This window comes from Natator depressus, chromosome 27, assembly GCF_965152275.1.
Source record: "Natator depressus isolate rNatDep1 chromosome 27, rNatDep2.hap1, whole genome shotgun sequence".
In the NCBI taxonomy this organism is placed as follows: Eukaryota; Metazoa; Chordata; order Testudines; family Cheloniidae; genus Natator; species Natator depressus.
In genome coordinates, this window is record NC_134260.1 from 8374297 (window position 1) to 8394198 (window position 19902).

General features: G+C 56.8%; 1 protein-coding gene across 3 annotated transcripts in view; it reads left to right on the plus strand.

Moving 5' to 3' along the window:
- The window catches only part of SLC4A1 (solute carrier family 4 member 1 (Diego blood group)), a 40440-nt gene extending 21254 nt beyond the window's left edge, over positions 1 to 19186 (plus strand). For all 3 annotated transcript variants that reach the window (XM_074940945.1, XM_074940946.1, XM_074940947.1), the window contains 13 exons: positions 400 to 481; positions 992 to 1176; positions 2275 to 2479; positions 3130 to 3342; positions 3513 to 3661; positions 5220 to 5414; positions 9658 to 9807; positions 11251 to 11343; positions 12260 to 12426; positions 13149 to 13402; positions 13943 to 14112; positions 15025 to 15198; positions 15503 to 19186. In XM_074940945.1, the coding sequence (XP_074797046.1) occupies positions 400 to 481; positions 992 to 1176; positions 2275 to 2479; positions 3130 to 3342; positions 3513 to 3661; positions 5220 to 5414; positions 9658 to 9807; positions 11251 to 11343; positions 12260 to 12426; positions 13149 to 13402; positions 13943 to 14112; positions 15025 to 15198; positions 15503 to 15583 (2118 nt within the window). In that variant the 3' untranslated portion in view covers positions 15584 to 19186. The remainder of the gene's footprint in view (positions 1 to 399; positions 482 to 991; positions 1177 to 2274; positions 2480 to 3129; positions 3343 to 3512; positions 3662 to 5219; positions 5415 to 9657; positions 9808 to 11250; positions 11344 to 12259; positions 12427 to 13148; positions 13403 to 13942; positions 14113 to 15024; positions 15199 to 15502) is intronic.
- Positions 19187 to 19902: the final 716 nt, after the last annotated feature.

The window sequence follows — 19902 nt, forward strand, 5'->3', positions numbered from 1 at the left end:
GGGGAGCAGCAGGGGGCAGAGGGACCCACCAAGAGCGCGCATCTGCGGGGCCTCCTGCATCATGCCAGGTGGCAGCCGGTGGAGTCCCACCAGGCGGGACCTGGGTCTGTCGAGTGAATGAGCAGCAAGGGACACCAAGAACCTGAGGCTGAAATCCAAGCACAGTAGGAGCCCAGCATGTGCACACAGAGGCTGCAACTTCTGGAGTGAGGGCATCTCACATGGGGTTGCTCTCAGCGCTGGGGCTGGTCCAGCTGGGGATGTGAGCCGTGGGCATGGCCATAGGTGGGCTCAGCAGCGCGATGGAGAGAAACGCGGCTGATGACACACCTGTGCCCTGGTGGGGGGGGAAGGGTGGCCCCCCGCAGGATGAGAATCTCTGAATTTGCGTCTCTGCAGGAAGGGCCCCGGGGGCACGCCCCCAGGAAGCAGCTCCTCGAGAAGATCCCGGAGGACGCCGAGGCCACGCTGGTCCTCGTAGGTGAGCGCGACCCACGCCTGCGTCCCCTGGAGCTCCTGAGCCATGCCACATGCCCCTTGCTCTCCACCACGGGGAAGGGGCTGGGCAGGAGGCCAGATCCAGGTGGCTGCTCTGGAACCAGCGTTGCTTGGAGCTGGGCACCAGGATCCAGCCGGGCAAGACCAGTTGTGGGAGGGGAGATGCCACTCGGCGCACGGCAGAGGCTGGCCTGGGCGGGAGGGGAGGCCCCACGTTCTGGCTTTTGTTGTCTCGTGCACTTGGGCAGCTTTCTCTGTGCCCAGCTGAAACGCTATTTTGCTTGCGTGTCTGGCTTGATGTAACCTCGCTCACTTTGCTCCGTCTCTCTCTCCCTCTCTTTCCCCTCCTGCTCTCTTTCATCCTCTCTGTTTTGTTCCCTTTCCCTGCCCCCGCCCTCCAGCCCTTTGCCGGTGCTTGGAACCCGGCCCCCTCCGCCTGCCCTCTGTGCCGAGCCCCACCAGTGACCCCCCTGCCATCCCGTCCTCTCTCTAGGCCGTGCCGCCTTCCTGGATCACCCCACCTTGGCCTTCGTGCGCCTGAGGGAAGCGGTGGAGCTGGACTTGGTCCTGCAGGTGCCCGTCCCCGTGAGGTTCCTCTTCATGGTGCTGGGACCCGACTCCCCGCACATCAGTTACCATGAGATCGGACGGGCCGTCTCCACCATGATGGCAGAAAGGGTACGGCGGCCTCCCGAAGACTGGGGATCTGTGCCCATGACACCCCCAGGCAGCGGCTCCTTCCCCGCCTACATACAGAATAGGATATCAGGGCCCTACATCCCACTCCCTGACAGCCACCTCTGGCCCTGTCTCAAACACGCATGTTAAAGGCCTCTGGCCTTCCCGCTAAGGATAATACCTCCATCGTAGCCAGGGGGAGGCATTGCAGAGCTGGAGGGAAAAGACTTAATGATGATGATGATTTAACTGGGAATTGGTCCTGCTTCGAGCAGGGGGTTGGACTAGATGACCTTCTGGGGTCCCTTCCAACCCTGATATTCTATGATTCTATGATTCTATGACTTTGCCTCCTGCCCTTTTGGGGTTGGAGTGAGGAGCCCACGTTCTAAGGGCCTGATACCAAGCTCATGGAAGTCAACGGGGGTCTTTCCATCCGCTCCAATAGACTTCGAGACAGCGCCACCAGGCGGAGCTGGGTGCCGTGACCCAGGTTGGTCACCGCGAGGCACTCCCTCGTGGCCGGCCGTGGGGTAGCAGCTCTCTCACTGGGCTAGCGCTCCCGGACGATGGGCACGCTGGCACTGCGGCCGTCTCTCTGTCCATAACTCAGCCCTCCGGCTGGGTCACTAGCTTCAGACTCGCCCTTCCGGGGGGGGGGCCCAGCCAGCAAAACGAAAAGCCTCAGAAATGTCTTTAAACACAACCAAAAACCTTTCCCCCCCTCTCTGGGCCTCTTCTCCAGCCTGTCCCCTGGTGTAGACAGTGCTCTGTCGCGGGCGGGCTCCTCCTGCTGACTCAGCTGCTGCCCCTCGCAGGGGCGGGTTAACCGACTGGAAAAGCTCTCCCGTTGGCATAGCAGAGTTTTCCCTGAAGTGTTAGCTGCACCGGCCCAGCGTTTTCAGTGTAGACCTGCCCTGAGCTGCTGGAACAGGATATAGGGCAACAGGGAGCCCAGCTGGCCGGATGGTTTAGAAGGGCCTTAACTCACTGGTGCCCCACTGTGATGGAGCGGTCCCAGGGGTCCCAGGGGTAAGCCGTGGCAGTGCCCATGCGGGGAGTCTCGCGGCCCTCCTGAGCCTCCCTCTCCCCTGGCAGGGGTTCCGTAGGGACGCCTACCTGGCGGAGGAGCGCCAGGACCTGATAAAGGGTGTGGAGGAGTTTCTGGATTGCAGCATTGTCCTCCCGCCCTGCGAGATCCAGAACGAGCAGCTCCTCAGGAGCCTGGTGCCCATGCAGAAGGAGCTGCTGCGGAAGAGGTACCTGCCAGACGAGAAGAAGCCGGAAATGAAGATCTTAAAGGGTATGTAGGGCCCAGTCTGGGGCAGCATGTAGGTTCTGGAGAAGCTTCTTGTCCTAGACCTAGAGGCCCCCAGCTTGGTAGACGGCTGGTAGATGGCTGGTGGACAGCCTTGAAAATCAAAGCAGCGGGACCCCTGAGTAGGACAATGGAGGTTCTTCTACCTCCTGCAGACCAAAGCCACCACCCCTGGTCCCTGCCCACAATGATCCCTGCCCAACATGGGAAGGATCCTTTGGGAGGGCAATGCATGAATGGGGCAGCGCTGGGGGTGGGTGGAGGTTTATTGGGGAGCAGTGTGGAAGAAACCCAGGGCAGAGGGAGCATGGATGTTGCATTCCAATGCCGCCCGAGGCAGGGGTCAGGGTCAGGTTTGGTGGCTCATTGCGGGGGGTTGGGGGAGAGCCTGACACTGAGTACATTGCGGGGAGCCCCACTCTCCACCGAGGAGAGGACAGCACCTGGAGGTCAGGGTTTGCAGGCTGGTGCTGCGTGGACATGGAGCTGAGCCCCAAATGCTCTGGAGACGGTGGCCCCTTGGGGCCAGGTGTGGGGAGAAAGCCCAGGAGAGAGTGAAGACAGAGGGTGAATTTCCCCCTCACTCCTGGCATTACCTCCCCAGCCTGGCCACCGGTGCCTTTGTCTCCCTGCAGATCTAGGCCTGGCAGACAAGGCCCTCGAGGAGGAGGACGACCCCCTGCGGCGGACTGGCCGGCCCTTTGGGGGCCTGGTGCGGGACATCAAACGCCGCTACCCCAAATACCTCAGCGACATCAAGGATGCCCTCAGTGCCCAGTGCCTGGCTGCCGTCATCTTCATTTATTTCGCAGCCCTCTCCCCGGCCATCACCTTCGGGGGCCTGCTGGGTAAGTGGGACCCAGCTGCTGGCCCCCAGGGAACCAGGGTGACTCCCTGGGGCCCCTGCCCCTTAAGGCAGCCCCAGACCCGCTCTGGAGAGTGCCCTCATGGGATCAGGAGGGTCCCTGGCCCACGGGGGTCCCCGCCCCTCTCTGCTGACTTGCACTGTTGTTTCTAGGGGAAAAGACAAGCAACATGATAGGGGTCTCGGAGCTGCTGGTCTCCACAGCCGCACAGGGCATCATCTTCTGCCTCCTCGGCGCTCAGCCCCTGCTGGTGGTCGGCTTTTCGGGTCCCCTGCTGGTCTTTGAAGAAGCCTTTTTTAAGGTAGGTGCCCTGGTTCCCTCCTCTAGCCCTGCATGTGCCCATTGTCCCCCGCACCTGCCCCGCAGCTTGATCCCCCGTGTGGCTTTGCAGGGAAAGGTGTGGCAGGTCCAGCTCTCCCTCCCATAAGGCCCCCCGGCTGCCTTACACAGCACATCCCCTGGGGCAGAAACCTTCCCGGAGCCCAGGCCCCCAGCACCTGGGGAGCGGGAGACCCATGACTCCACCTCCCAGCTTCATACCCGCTCCCCCTGCCTGAAGATCACTCCAGCCTGATGGAGCACAAACCCATCCTTCCCAGCAGGAGGCGCTGCCCCCTCCTTCTCTGGGGCAGCCCCCACCCCCTGGGACCACCGGAGCCATGAGCCCATGGACAGAGCAAAGTCCAGCAGTGCCCAGGGCCATGCTGCTGGGCCACAGCATCCCCAGCCATTGGGAAGGAGGCCAAGCCGGGGTCGATGGAGCTGCAGGGTCCCAGGCTGAATGGCAGGAGGGCGTGGGGTAGTGGTGGGGAGAATGTTGTCACGGAGTCCCCGGTCAATGCTCTGGAACTGCTCCCCATGAAGCCAGTCAGGACTTTGGGGAAGTCTCATTTCTGGGAGCAGCCTGTCTGCAGGACACACAGCTCACACAACTTCCACCTTCCTGGGTCTGACCTCGGAGCATTCAGCATCCTCTGCCCCTCCGTGCGTTTCCCCCAGAGAGTCCGCCCAGGCGGGGTCCTGGGGAAGCCAGAGGGTCCTGCCCCCCAACTCCGCAGTCAGACGTGACTCTCAGCCAGCCAGTAAAACAGAACAGGTTTATGAGACGACAGGAACATGGTCTAAAACAGAGCTTGTCGGTGCAGAGAACAGGACCCCTCAGCCGGGTCCATTTTGGGGGGCAGTGAGCCAGGCAACCACGTCTGCACTTCACTCCTTGTCCCCAGCCAGCCCCAAACTGAAACTCTCTCCAGCCCCTCCTCCTCTGGGCTTTGTCCCTTTCCTGGGCCAGGAGGTCACCTAATTCCTTTGTTCTCCAATCCTTTAGCTCTCACCTTGCAGGGGTGAAGGGCCCAGGCCATCAGTTGCCAGGAAACAGGGTGTCGGCCATTCTCTGTGTCCAGACCCCTGCACACACCTGCCCTCTGGGGTTCTGCAACGATCATACACCCTTACCCCACCACCTAGATACTTAAGAACTGCAGAGGGGAAACTGAGGCACCCCCACAATATTCAGAGGAAACATTAAGAACAGTCCCGCTTTGTCACAAATGTGCAGGAAGGACTGGTCTGTCTGGGCTGAGCTGGGCTGCTAGGAGCAGGAGCTGGGGGAGCTGGGGTGAAGAGGTGGCGGGGGAGAGGCAGGGGTTGGTTAGGAGGGGAGGCGGGACAGAATCTCTTGGGGGGCAGAGTTGGGGTTGGGAAGAAGAGTGTGAAGGGTTTTATGGGAGGCTTGGTGGGTCCGGGCCCTGTCTGGTCCAAGGTAGAAGTGGAGATGAGGCCAGCTGAGAGGCCACCGGAGGAGAAGGAAAAGGACCACAGGAGACTCAAGCCCTGCTTTGCTTCCCCCTCGCCCCCAGTTCTGTGAGAGCTACGGCATGGAGTACATCGTGGGCCGGGTCTGGATCGGCTTCTGGCTCATCATCCTGGTGCTGCTGGTGGTGGCCTTTGAGGGCAGCTTCCTGGTGCGCTACATCTCGCGCTACACCCAGGAGATCTTCTCCTTCCTCATCTCCCTCATCTTCATCTACGAGACCTTCGCCAAGCTCATTGCGGTAATGCCGGGGCGGGGAGGGCCACCCCGCGGCTCGGTTCAAAGAGGCTTTATTGCTGTCACAGCGCAGGTTGCCCAAGAGACAGACCCGGCTGGTATCTGACCTGCCCAGGGTGGGTCTCCTGAGCGGGTTGGGTCCCTTTGTCCATCCCCGGCCTGGTGACAGGTTGCTCCGTAGTGCTATTGTTGTAATGTTCTGCACATGGGCATAGGTGAGTGGGTGACTGTACACGTATGAAATATGGAGTGGGGGTGCATGGTTGTGTGATTTGGGGTGGAGTTTCACACATGTGTGGATATAATTCATAGCATCATAGGACTGGAAGGGACCTCAGGAGGTCATCTAGTCCACTCCCCTGCACTCAAGGCAGGACTAAGTATTATCTAGATCATCCCTGACAGGTGTTTGTCTAACCTGCTCTTAAAAATCTCCAGTGATGGAGATTCCACAACCTCCCTGGGCAATTTAACTACTCTGACAGTTAGGAAGTTTTTCCTAATGTCCAACCTAAACCTCCCTTGCTGCAATTTAAGCCCATTGCTTCTTGTCCTATCCTGAGAGGTTAAGGAGAACAATTCTTCTCCCTCCTCCTTGTAACAATTGTGTTGGTGGACAGGATTACTTGTGACTGTTGGGTCTGTCAATGGGTGGGTAGGTGGAGTGCAGCAGAGCGATGACTCACCGGCACAGCACCTCCTGCTGGTTGTCTGGGAATTAGCTCTTTCCAGCCTCGGAGTGCCCTCTAATGGCCGGTGTCTCACCTGCCTCAGGTCCCCGTGTCCCTCCCAGAGCCGTTGCCCCTTTCCTTGGGGTTCTGCCCCAGCAGTACCCCCACACTCTGGGTCTCCCCGCCCAGGGGAACCCCCACCCCTCTATGCCCGCCTTGCCTCAGTGGCTACTGTCAGTGGTCATCCAGCCCCCTCTCACTGGGGCAAACTGCAGTGTAATGGCCACTCATCACTGGCAAGGGGGTTGGACCATCTGCCTATGCCCAGGCTGCACCTCTGCAGCCCCAGGACCTGCCTTGGGCCTTTAACCAGGCCTCAGCCTGGGGGTTTACCAGGCTGAAGCTCCCCAGCTCCTCTTGCCCTTCCCCAGCCCTGCTCTGCTTCCGGTACCCTGTGCTCTCAGGCAGCCAGATCCTTCTCCCTCCAGGACTGGAGAGAGACTGACTCAGATCCTGGCTCTCAGCCCTTTTATAGGGCCCGCTGTGGCCTGCTTGGGCGTGGCCCCAGCTGTGGCTGCTTCCCCAATCAGACTAGGCTTTTCCCACCGGAGCGGGGAAACTGCCCCGCTACACGGCGGGATGCCCATGTCTCTAGGGATGTGTAACGGACCCGGATGTGATCGTGTGGATACACATGGCTGTGGGTCCGCATGGCTGTGCGGGTACGTGTGTAGCGTGTTTGCAGATTGCGTGCGTGAGTACGTAATGCGTTCAGTATAAGGTGTGGGCGTATGGGTGTGTAACAGAGCATCACGTGGACGGTGTCTGTGCAGCATATATGCATATGTTTGCCTGGCATTTGCATGCAGCACGCATGGGGGGGATGTCTAAATTAGGAAAGTAAGGGGCTTTTTACACGTGCCAGCTAACATGGTAGCACCAAAACAGGTTACTGCCTTGTGTAGACAGTGCTAGTCGTGTTTAACCACGTCCGCTGGCCGCGATCAACCCTAGCCTCTCGGGCACGTCGTTAACCGGGACGGTCCTTGCCAGCTGCAGGCGCGAAGTGACCGCTCGTGTTCCTGCTCTAGACAAGCCCGTTTGGAAACCCTGCACCTGAAGCTTTGCTGGCATCTTCGCCACATTTCACTGACCCCTTAAAAAAAATAATTTGGTCACAGGAAGTGAGGTCACAGAGACACGGTTTCCATAGAAACTGAGAGCGAGCGAGTGAGTGCAAGAGTGAGCGAATGGGGGAGAGAGAAAGATACAGGAGGGAGAACAGGGAGAGAGATGGAGATGGAGCCCCATCTGATAAGCTGCTTTTCCTCCTCCGCCGCCATTCTGTGCCTCAGTTTCACCCAGGGATGCTAATTCTAGGCTGCAACATGCAAATCCCAGCTCCAGTTTATGCACTGGGAGACCCCCCCCCTCCCGTGTCTCCGAACCCCCCAGCCCACAGCAGCATGGCGCAGGCTTTGCTGGTTCTGCGCTGCCGTCAGGCCTGAGATCGGGCTTCTCGGTCTGTTTGGGCAGAGCCGGGGATGGCTGGAAACCACGGCGGGCCGGGGAAGAGAGGAATCCAGCTGTGGCAGCTTGTCATTGTTGGGTGCCCCTGGCTGATTCCCAGAGAGGAGGCTCTTTTCAGATGTACACACACACATATCACACAGGGAAATCGCACAACTCACAGACAGATGGGCACAGTCACACAACACATGGACACACGCACACACACATCACGTGGACACAGAGAGACACACACATCACCTGGACACACACAGACAAATCACACAGATACCCACCACGCTCAGACACTCAGATGGGCACAAGCACACAACACATGGGGACACAGACACCCATCACCCGGACACACACAGACAAATCACACAGATACCCACCACGCTCAGACACTCAGACGGGCACAGTCACAGTCACGCAACACATGGACACACACACACGGAGCACATGGACACACAATGACACACACAAACCCACACACAGACTCACTCACGGCAGTCAGCTGCCCCATTGGTTTCCCACTCACTGGAGCTTTGTTTCAAATGAAACAAGGAGGATATTGATGCTAAAAATAACGCCCCTTTCCCATCCTTCCACGCTGCCAGCTGCTGCCGTTCCCTCGGCGTTCCCATGGCCCACACCCTGACAGGCCGGTCCCTCCTGCCAGAGCAGGGATCGCGCACCAGACACCAGAGAGGTGTGCTCCTAAAACACAAGCTGCAGCACAATGCAGAGTGCCCTACGGACGGGCGAGGGGGAAGATACAGAGGGACGCAGCTAGGCCACCCTCCTTACTGGGACAGGATTATCTGTGGCCCTGCATTCTCCGGGGCTGGCTTTAATCAGCCCATGCAATGGGGCTCCCCCGCTTCCCAGAGGGGGGCAATGCCACAAACTTAGGGAGCTCACTGTCAGGGTTTCCTGGTTACATTGCTCGGTTTCACCCCATCCTTCCTAGTTACCCCACCTCCCCACCAGTGCCTCCTCTCCGTGCGCTCTGGCCCTGCAGGTGCATGGGGACAGTTATTCAGCCCCCTGTCTTGGTCACCACTTAGCTATGCCAGGTGTATGTAACAGTGGGCCCAGGGGAGTTAGGTGCCCAGCTCCAATTGAATTTCAATAGCATTTGGAGGAGGGGGGTTGTTTGAAAACCCCAGCCGGGCGTTTGGTTTTTCCTCCTAAGGCTGGTCCTGTCTGCGGCTGCCCGTGCTGCGTTTGGGCGCGGACACGGATCGGATCATGAACACAGACCGCGGGCAGGTGGCCAGCCCACGAGGGGTATCAGGGGACGCCAGCAGCGACATTGAACCCAGTACAGTGCAACTGGGCCCTGATCCACGCTCTGCTCCGTTGGTCTCCTTTAACGCTGCGGGAGGAATGGGCTCCTGGAATAAAACCCCGTAAAGGGCTGGGGCAGGGGAGAGGTAGACAGGGGTGGCAGGTGCGTGGGAGGCATGGGAATGGGACCCGAGTCTAAACCCTCTCTCTTCTCGCAGTCCCCTCCCCACCCCCATGCCATAGCAGCCTCCTGTCTCCTTGGAGGCTGCGGGGTCTCACCCCTGCCATGGGGGCAGTGAAGACAGGTCAAGTGGGGAGAGTCCAATCGGTCTCTTGCCTTTCCTGTGGGATTTCACTTCCCCTTCTTTCCCCAGTCAAGCCCTTCCCACGCCCCCTGTCTGGGACAGCTCCCCTCCACTGAATCTCAATCCCACGGGGATCAATAGAAATTGTAGCCTGTGAGCCATCCCCCAGGGATGCCCAGAAACTGTGTGTGGGGGGCTGCTGACAGTGTCTGCTCTAGGCAGGAAAGAGGGGCTGGGGTTTATGTCCCAAAGGGATCATGCTCTAAGATTAACCCAACCCCGCCACTGGGTGGCCCTGTGAGGAGGGTGGCACAAAGCCCCGGAAGGGGAGGGTACCGCTGCCCCTATGGATGGGCTGAAGCAGGAGCAGGGCTCGGGGTGGGTGGGGCTCTAGAGAAATGGACTCAGGACCATCCTGCAATTGCCACCTGCCCTCCGTCCTGCCTCCCTGACCCGCTGGCTTCCTCCCCAGATCTTCCAGAAGCACCCCCTGCAGAAGAGTTACGGGTCCAGAGACCCGCAACCCAACACAGCCCTGCTCTCCCTGGTCCTCATGGCCGGCACCTTCTTCATCGCCTTCTTCCTGCGCAAGTTCAAGAACAGCTCTTTCCTGCCCGGCAAGGTGGGTCTCAGCGCCAGGCCCGGCCTCCTGCTGTGGCTCCTTTGTACAGCCCCTGGGGGCCCCACATTGCTGGGGCCCCACTCGCCCCGTTGTCCGACCTTGGGGCTGGAACCTGGGACTCCCAGCACTAAAAGTCACTGCGACTTGGGCTGAAGGCCAAGGCCTCAGCTGGGACTTTTTAACCTGAGCAGCGGGTTACCTCCTCTGCACTTCTAGGGTAGGGTTTGTGGAGCGGCTCCATCACCAGAGCGGGAGGATCCCCCCTCACCCCAGGGTCCGTGCAGTGCCCAGCCCAGCTGCTTGGGAGGGGGCAGGATTTGGGACTAAACTTGTTGGTTTGGGTTTAAAGTGGCCGGGGGATGGGCGTTGGCGAAGTCAGGTCTCTCCCTAGGGCAGCCATGCCAGCTCGCCACCTGCGGGCCTCCCCAGCCGTGCGTTTCCTCCACCCGCGAGTCGCAGCCCAGGCCCCGTTCGGTCCTCAGCCTCTCTGCTCAGCCTGCCAGCCAGGGGTACGTCCTGGGATCGGGGCCCGGCCCTGAGACCCGCCAAGCCCCTTTCACCCAGGCCGCCAGAGAGGCAAAGATGCTTAAAAGGTCACAGAGGCCCTGGGTCAGGTCTGCAGATGGAGGCGTCCACTGCCCTTGGGGGCGAATGGCTCCTCCTCCGCCCACGGGGTCTGCTCCTCGCCTCCTGTCGCAGTACAGCATGGGCTGGTTCTTCACCTCGATGGACAAAGGAGCTGGGTGGGAGCCTTGTACCCAAGAGCAGCCAGCCTCTGCCTCTCCCTCCTAGAGCAGCCAGTTCCCCTCTCTCTTCTGGGGCTTCTGCACTCATCTGTAGTTGGCCAGCATCCTCCACCCCAGACATCTCCACGGTCCTCACGCTCCTGGATGCTACGCAGACAAGCCGCTTCCTCCTGTAGCTCTCTGACCTCCTTTCTGAGGGACTCCACCCACAGACCCCTCTCACACCCAGTACTTCCCTCCTGCCTGGCTTTCATCAGCAGGGACATGCAGGCCGCTTTCCCAGCAAGTCATGGCCAAGGCTTGGGGGGGAGCTGCCGGGGTCCCCCACCAGACAGGTGCAGGCAAAGGAAGAGTTATTAGATCTGAACTGCTGACCTCGAGGTGAAAGGCTCATTATTCCATTCCCTCGTGCTGCCAGTTCACCAACTTGGGCTGAACCTACAGGCAAAAGCCCCCCGAGTCCCCTTCCTAAACCCACTGTGAGCCAGCCAGTCCCCTTGACCTGCGCCCAGATTAGACCCAAAGAGATGAGAAGCCCTGTGTACCATCTCCTAGGCCCCACCGGGAGAGCCAGTCCCCCCACACCTGGGGCCAGATTGGAACCAGTGCCCCCTCCAGGTGAAATGGCCTGTATCCCAGACCCTGCCCTCAGCATTAACACAGTGGCTGTTTGATTCACACGGCTGTTTTTCCGTAGCTCCGGCGTGTGATTGGTGACTTTGGGGTCCCCATTTCCATCTTCATCATGGCGCTGGCCGACTTCTTCATCAAGGACAACACATACACCCAGGTGAGTGAGTGGAGAAGGGGAAGGGTGCATTGATGCATGTATTGATGCAAAAAGCCGGGGCCAGACTCAGCATGAGCGGTCGGTATTGGCCTGAGAATGCTCATGATCTCACGTCTGTGTGTGTCGCTCCTTCCATCCACTTTGCAGACTTCACTGACGGTGGACAGGGTGCGGGCTAGTGGTTTGAGTAGGAGACTGGCCCTCAGGACTCCTGGTTTCTAAGCCTGTATCTGAGAAAGGAACGTGATTAAGGGGGGGGCTATGCTGGGATACCCCTGTTGTGTAGACACAGCCTACAGGAACAAAAGGTTTTTCTCCAGTGCTGAAGGAACAAGACCTCCCTGAACAATGATAGGTGTATCAACAGAAGCGGTTTTCTGTCAACCTTGCTGTGTCTACATAGGTCAACATAGCTACGGTGCCCAGGGGGGTAGATTTTTCAAGCCCCTGACTGACAGATCTATGTTGACCTAAATGTTTAATGTAGACCAGGCCCTCACGGCTACAGCAGGGGACGGGGCATCAGGACTCCTGGGTTCTATTCCTTGCTCTGGGCATGGAGTGTTGTCGAATGATTAGAGCTGGAGACAGGGCATCAGGACTCCTGGGTTCTATTCCTATGTCTGCAGCCAACTGGCCATGTGATCATCGGTGAGTCATTTCACCTCTTGGTACCAACCTCCAAGGGCAGAGCTAATGAGGTTGCATTAATTAACTGCTCTGCAGAGCACTCAGATGAAAGGCATTAGAGAAGGGCCAGTCTCCATTTCGGAGCGCTCCATGCTGGTGACCTCTCAGGGCCCCACGCCCATGCTCACCCTCCGCTGCAGACTCCCGGGTGCTCTGTCCCTTCTGCCACTGCCTGGCTCCGGATTCGGGCATTTGGATCATTCATCTCTCTCGGTCTCTCTTCCAGAAACTTAGCGTTCCTAAAGGCCTCCAGGTCTCCAATACAACTGCCCGGGGATGGTTCATCCATCCGCTGGGGAAAAACAAAGACTTCCCAATCTGGATGATGTTTGGTGCTGCCCTTCCTGCCGTCTTGGTCTTTATCCTCATTTTCCTGGAGTCGCAGATCACAACGTAAGGCCGTGGTTCTCAACCAGGGCTCCGGGGCCCCCGGGGGGCTGTGAGCAGGTTTCAGGGGGTCCGCCGAGCAGAGCCAGCATTAGACTTCTTGGGGCCAAAGGCAGAAAGGTGAAGCCCAACCACATGGGGCTGAAGCCCGGTGCCCCAAGACCCACCACCCATGGCTGAAGCCGAAGCCTGAGCAACTTAGCTTCGCGGGGTCTCCTGCGGTGTGGGGCCCTGGGCAACTGCCTGCTTGCAGCTGACCTAATGCTGGCTCTGGCTTTTATATGTAGAAAGCCAGTTGTTGTGGCATAGGTGGGCCATGGAGTTTTTATAGCATGTTGGGGGGGCCTCAGAAAGAAAAAGGGTGAGAACCCCTGACGTAAGGGACTGGAGGGTGGGGGAGAGGGAGAGGGAGACCTGGAGATTGGGGCTGCGAAAAGGAGTGGTGGAGAGATGGAGACACAGCAGAGCAAGCGAGAAGAACAGGAGGAAGGGATAGAAAAGAGGAAGAAAAGGAGGGATGGAGAGGCAGAAGAAGAAAGAGAAGAGCCCCGACCTTACTGCTGAAGAGATCCTGGGGGCTCCATCCCTCTGCAGATCTGAGGATTGGAAGGGCTGTCCTCTCTTCTGCTGCTTCAGGGGGGTGAGAGCAGGGAGGCTGGTGGGGTGAGGAGGGATGGATGGGCACAATCCTTGGATTACAGCGGATGCTATTTCACCCTCTCCCCCAGGCTGATTGTGAGCAAGCCCGAGAGGAAGCTGGTGAAGGGTTCGGGTTTCCATCTGGACCTGCTGCTGATTGTCGGCATGGGAGGCATAGCCGCGCTCTTTGGCATGCCCTGGCTCAGTGCCACCACGGTGAGGACCATCACTCACGCCAACGCCCTGACAGTGATGGCCAAGACCACCACCCCTGGGGAGAAGGCCCACGTCCAGGAGGTCAAGGAGCAGAGGATCAGTGGGCTCCTGGTGTCCATCCTTGTAGGTGAGTCTTTCTAAACGGGCTTTCAGGAGGGCACCATCCCAGCAGCCTGGATGGCTCAAGTGGGCTGGGAATAGGATGACGGAGCACGGCCCCTCTAGGTGGCTAGTTCAGATTCAGTCCCTGTGGGCAGTGAGCATAGCTGTGTTTGCGGAGATGGTCGTGGCCCAGTTCCTAGCAGGACCAGCATCTGCGGTGCGAAAACTACAGCCATGGATGGCTTCCCTCTCAAGCAAGCAGCCAAGGACAGACTGGCTGCGGTGAGAACTTGCCAGGGCGGGGATGAAGATGGTGCTGAGGGGACAAAGGAGACGTGCTTTCCTGCAGCCTCTTCTGTGGCTAACAAGGCGTCTCTTGGGACCTTTCCCTGCGCACGTGAGAAACGGGACAATGCAGAGGAACGCTGGGCCGGTGCTGGCACCGAGGTCCGGGCTGGGCTCTTGGCAGCTCTCCAGCTGGCCCGTGAAGGGAAGGCTCACCCTCCAGCCAAGCTGGCGTTTCTAGGCCACTCCATTCTCACAGGGACGCCTCTCTCCCCGGCAGGTCTCTCGATCCTCATGGAGCCCATCCTGAAGCTGATCCCGTTGGCTGTGCTCTTCGGGATCTTCCTCTACATGGGGGTCACCTCTTTGAACGGGATCCAGCTTTACGATCGCATCCTCCTCCTGCTGAAGCCACCCAAGTACCACCCCGACGAGCCCTACGTCAAACGGGTGAGGGCGCTGCTCCTCTCTGCTTTGTTGTGGGGGGTTTTCCTTGGCCAGGTGGGGTGGCGACAGGCTCTCCCAGCTGAGGAAGGGCAAAGGGGACAGGTCCTCCCACGCTCTCCGCTATCAGTGTGTTGCAGACAAGACGGGTGTCGGTACCGCACAGCTCTGGCCTGTTTGGTCCAGAGCTCACATTTGGTTGCAGCTCCTCAGACTTACGTGGCTACAGGGAAAATTTCCCAGGAGGCCCCAGGACTTGGGGGACCCTAATGGCCCCTCTGAGCCACAGCAGACTGTGCACAGATCCCGTCTGAGTCCTGAACTGGCAGGGGCCACAGGGCCGACGGAACCTAGCTCCCCACACAGGGCCTGGCAGCTGGAGAAGTCTTGCAGGGGGCATGATCTAAGCCAGCCCCTCATGCGCTAACTCACAGTGCTGGGGGAGCAGGGGCAGCGCATTGGCCAGCCCAGCCCCGAGGCCGCTGGGATCACAGCACCCAGCACCAGTCTTATCAGAAAGGAGGAAAGATCATCCCGCTCCCACTTGGAGCCTGGAGGGGCAGGGTCAGGGCAGACTCGGCATGGACCACCCACTGCCCAGATCACCTGCACGGAAACCCTTTCTCTCCTGTCCCCAGAGACCCTCACCTCCCCAGTCCCAGGCTGCAGATGCCCCCTGCTTCCCCAGGTCTGGGGAGCAGCGGGGAGACACCCCATTCCTCTCCATGGCACAGATCTGAAGTGTGGGGCATGCAGAGAGGGGAGGTGCTTGCTTTTGGTGCTAGACTCTCCTGCTGATTCGTGGGATCCTGTGCATAAAGTGGGTTGCGGCTCTGCCCAAGCAGGGTGCGGGGGGGTGCTGTCTCAGGGGTGGGGCCACCAGGGCAGCTCTGAATCTCCCCGGCTTTTGCCTTCAAGGTGAAGACCTGGCGGATGCACATCTTCACGTTCACCCAGATCATGTGCCTGGCCACCCTGTGGGTGGTGAAGTCCACCCCGGCCTCCTTGGCGTTGCCGTTCCTCCTCATCCTGACGGTGCCCCTGCGCCGCTTCCTGCTCCCCAAGATCTTCAAGGACATCGAACTCAAGTGTGTAGGTATCCATTGCCCCACATCCCAAGCCTTTGCTCCAAGAGGTGGGAGGGGAGGACATGGAGGAGGTGGGGAGCAGCTCCCTGATAGAGAATCATCAGAGAGGAGGGCGCTTCCCAATTCCTTCCTGGACCGCACTTGATCTTCCATCCCCATCCTCCAGCACCCAAGATGTGAGTCCCATTGCCGTGCCCTGAGAAGAGAGCCACACAACTGGGCAGGGCAGGCCCTCAGGGCTTCCTGGTTCTCTCTGCTCCTACCCCCCATCCCACGAGAGCCCTAATGGTATCCCCGCTTCCTTCCAGCTGGACGCAGACGATGCCGACGTGACCTTCGATGAGACAGAAGGCCGTGATGTGTACCATGAAGTGCAGATGCCGATCTGAGCCCCTGCTTTCTTGCGTCCTCCGTATAAGGAACAGAGGGTTCCTTTCCCAGGCTTTTCAGAGAGCCCAGAGTCTGGGTTCAAAGAAATGTGTGTGTGTGTGTGTGTGTGTGTGTGTGTGTGTGTTTCCACATCCATGTGTGCTTGTGCATACAGTACACACACACACACACACACATTACATGCGCTTCTGATTCTGTAGCACCACAAAGCAACTTTACAAGACTTCAAAACCTGACCTTGAGGACAAATAGTGCTTCCAAGCTGCATCCAGACTGCTAGAGATGGGAACCCAAGACGTGGACTCCGTTCAGCACTGGTTCTGCAGCTAAGTGACCCGGGAATATATTTCTCTTTTTTTGTTTTCTTTTTATGGCTTGATCAGTTGTATCCACCCACTGGGATAAAGCGCCAGCTCTCTGGGGAAGAGGGAATCTTGGCTCTCATCTGCTCGCCCGGCCGTATATGTACCGCTACACAGATGGGCATGTGGTCTGGTGCTCCCTTTTGCCTCAGCCCCTGGGTAGTAATGATTCCTGCCAGATTTCATTTTTTTACAGACCGTTAAAGAGTTAATCCCACTGGCAGGGCTCTTTGCAGACCCTGGCCCTGGTGTATGTAGCCCAGGGCATACAAAGCAAAACAGTAAGCACTCAGCCAGAGTCCGAGGAGATGGCTTGGAAGGGCTGCTTCTCCTCCCAGATGAAGAAGGCGGCTCCAAAAGAGAGCAAGGAAGAAGGCAAGTGAGGAAAAGCCAAGGTGGAGAGGCAGCCTTTAGAATCACCTTGTGGCCACGGAACCAAGGGAGCACCAAGTGCCGGTGCTGATGGGACGGAACAAGCTTGCCAGGGACGTGGGAGAATCACCAGCATCGCAGACATCACCGGTGCCCATCAATCTGGGGTGGCCTCGGGCTAACAGAATCCAGGTTGCCACGGTGGAGGGATGGGGCTAGCCGAGGGATCCATCCTGCAGCCTTCTGCACAGGGAGGCCGGGGTGAGAGGGGAGGTCAGGCAGGTTTTGCCCAGGAGCCTGAGACTGGGGTGAATTCTCCCTGACCTCCCCTCCCACCAGCTTCCGAGCCCTTTCCCGGACAAACTTTGGTGCTAACCGGTCTGAGGACTCTGCTCAGACAGGACCCTAAGCTGTACATGTTGCTCCTTTATACTTATTTCCAGGGCCTCTGGGGCACTTGCTTGGGAACTGAACCGGGCTCCCCTGGTTCGGGGCTCACGTTGCAGCCAGGCCTGAAAAAAAATGTTACCGGAGGGGGACAAAGCGTTCGCTGATGGCCCTGGGATCCCATGTGTGCAGGCAAAGTGCGGCTGTGGCTGGCACCGTGTCCAGCTCAGGACGAGAGCGATGGGGATTAGAATTCTGCGCTCTCATCACGGATGACATGTAATTAGCCCCTATAACAAGTTACTTTAACAAACCCCTTTGCAGTCAATATAGAGCTGGGTAGAAACCAGGTGGCCAACCCCAGATGCTCCAACATCCTCACCCCCAGTCCCCATAGATCTCCCAGGGAAGGGAAGGAAAGGGAGCGCTAGCTCCAGGCAGATGCTGAATCCTCAGCCTGGCCATGTTACTAAGCTGTGTTCGAATCCCGCTCGGGCAGGATTTCCCCCAGAATGTGGCTCCCTCTGGCTAACACAATAGAGCATCGCTGACCTTGGGCCAAGTGCTGAGTGGTGTAAGCAGGTGCAGCTGCCGCTGAGCCCTGCTAGGGTCGTGTTCGCTTACACCAGCGCTGGATTGGATCCCTTATATAATCTGACACGGGTGCTGCTTTTCCTTACTGCAGCAATTTCATCTGGACAGTGGTGTGGGTGGGACGTCCCAAGAAGGGCTCAGAGCCTCCAACAAGCACAGTGAGAGTGGAGGGTGCTCAGCACCTTACGGGATCCAGCCCGTGTTCAGATCCTTTTCCAGCTGTGCAGAGGATTGCACCTGCTCTGCCCTTTCTCAGCATCCCTCCTCGAGTCAAGCCCTCCAACGATCTAAGAGCCCATCCAATTCTGCATCCATGTAACTCTGCCAATCAGACCAGACTAAGGCAGATCTGAATCAGGCCCTCAGTCTGTGAAACATCACGAGCTTCACAATCTTTGTTTGTATGATTTAGTTAGTGTAGAATAAAGACTTCAGGCCAAATCTTCAGCAGATCTAAATAATCAGCGCTTCACTGACTTCAAGGAACCCAGCTGGTTTTCTTTTGTTTGTATTAACTTATCGTCTGTCCCGGGGAATTCAATATGTAAATAGGAAGAGGATAAATTTATATATTTGGCATTAAGAAAATAATGATAAAACGGATCTTAAAAAAAGAGTTTTATAATGCTTTTGTAGTTAGAGTCTATGTAAAAAGCAAAAAAAAAAAAAAAAAAAGAGCAGGTGAAATGACCTGTATATTTTACACTAGTGATAAAGGATGTTTGTAATTTATTTTTAAAAAAATGTATTTAAAAATATTCTGATTGTGCTTCTGCCTTGTAAAAGAATGCTAGGGGATGAGGAAGGGTGTATGTGCATGCTTGAAAGAATCCCCCTTGCAGAAAGTTGGGGGGACCATTTGATAGTCTAGGAAGGCTTTTTTAAAGGATATTTGTAGAGACAGATTTAGGGACCACCATGTCCACTTTAGTGTTTTTAAACTAATATTAATATACTTGGGTTTTTTTAAAAAAAAATCCATTTTGTTTTCATTGAAACATTCCCCTGCTGTGGCTGCCACCCAGCCAGATTCTGATCTGTTAGACCAATACAAATCTGGAGCAACTCCTTTGACATTAATAGAGATGATCTGGATTCTTACCAGGGCAAGTGAGATTAGAATCTGACCCCGCAGCCCAGTTGCTAGGGCATGAGAACCAGGAAGTGAAATTGACTAGAAGAAATAAGGTTAAACGAACTAGTTGGTTGTTTCCCTCGCCGCATTGTCTCTAAAATGAGTGAAATGCGAAAACAAACAAAGAAAAAGCATAAATAGAGATAAGTGGTAGAAATTCTTTCAGGTAGAATCATCTCAGGGGTTATTGGGAACGTAAAGAAGAAATTTGTGCTTTAGAAATTATGAGCCTGCCTCAAAGCCCACTGAAGCCAATAGGAGTCTCTCCATTGACTCTGATGGGTGTTGGATCGCATCCTCTATGATTTGTTGGGTTTTTTTTAAACCAGATGGTGCCTCCTTTATAGGGCAGGACCATGCAAAGTGCTGAGCAGCTCCTGATAGCACCTTGCAGACTCCAGCTGATAGTTTTCAGTCCTGACACTCCTCTCCCTTACTCTGGTTTAAAGCAGGAGTAACTCCCCCTGAAGTCAGCAGAGCTGCGTAAGCATAAAACTGGGTAAGGAGATGGAGACTCAGGCTCCTTGTGTTTAAATGGCCTCTGGGGGGACTGTCTTCTTTGGAGGAGAAGCCCCTCCATGCACTGGAAGAATGAATGGGGGCAAATAAGGGTGTGAGGTGAATGGGGCAGCACCACCTACCTCGTTTATTAAATGCTGGATTCACTAAGGATTCTGGATCTTTGGCAAGTTTTTTAAAAGATAGACTTGAACATGAATTGAATTGTGTTTAAAAAAAAGAAAGAAAGAAAGGGTCTGATTCTGCTCTGTGTAACTCCAGCTTTACCCTGTGTAACGCCACTGAAATCAAGAGTCGCACTGGCTTGGAACCGGAGTCAGGCCCAAAGATCCCAGAGCTGAGCAATAAATGATGTGAATGGAACTCACTAAAGGGCTTAGAGTGTGTGCATGTTACAGTCTTTTCCACATGGGGAAGGGGGTTTTGCAGGATTTGTTGCTGCCTGGGGCTGGTAGCAAGAGATACTAAACATAAGTCCAATTTTCAAACTGGATACGCTCAGCTGAGGCGCTCTCAGTTCTACATTTGGCTTCTTGAACAGGCAGTTAGTTGCCTAAACACCCCTGTAAGGTGCCAAGTGAGCCCAGTTGGCTCAGATGTCTAAGTGGCAGCGCACAAGCCAGATCTGGAACTGAGCCCTGTGTGTGTGAGAGAGAGAGAGGAAACGGTGATCATGTGTGGGAATGCATTTGTGTGTGCGAAAGAGATTGTGTGTCTGTGCACATGACAGAATTCTGTCGACTTAACTATTGATTAGACCATGAGCAGAGGCTTTTCCCCTTGTGAGAAAAAAGGATAGAAAGGGACCGTAGGACAAAGCTGACTTTAGTGTGAGAATCCGGTCTGCACTGTACCTCACTCGGACCATTGTTGTCTGGCCCGTGTGGCCCAAACCAAACCTACCTTGAGATATATTGTGTTAGGATTATTCTGTAGCCTTGTCACCTGT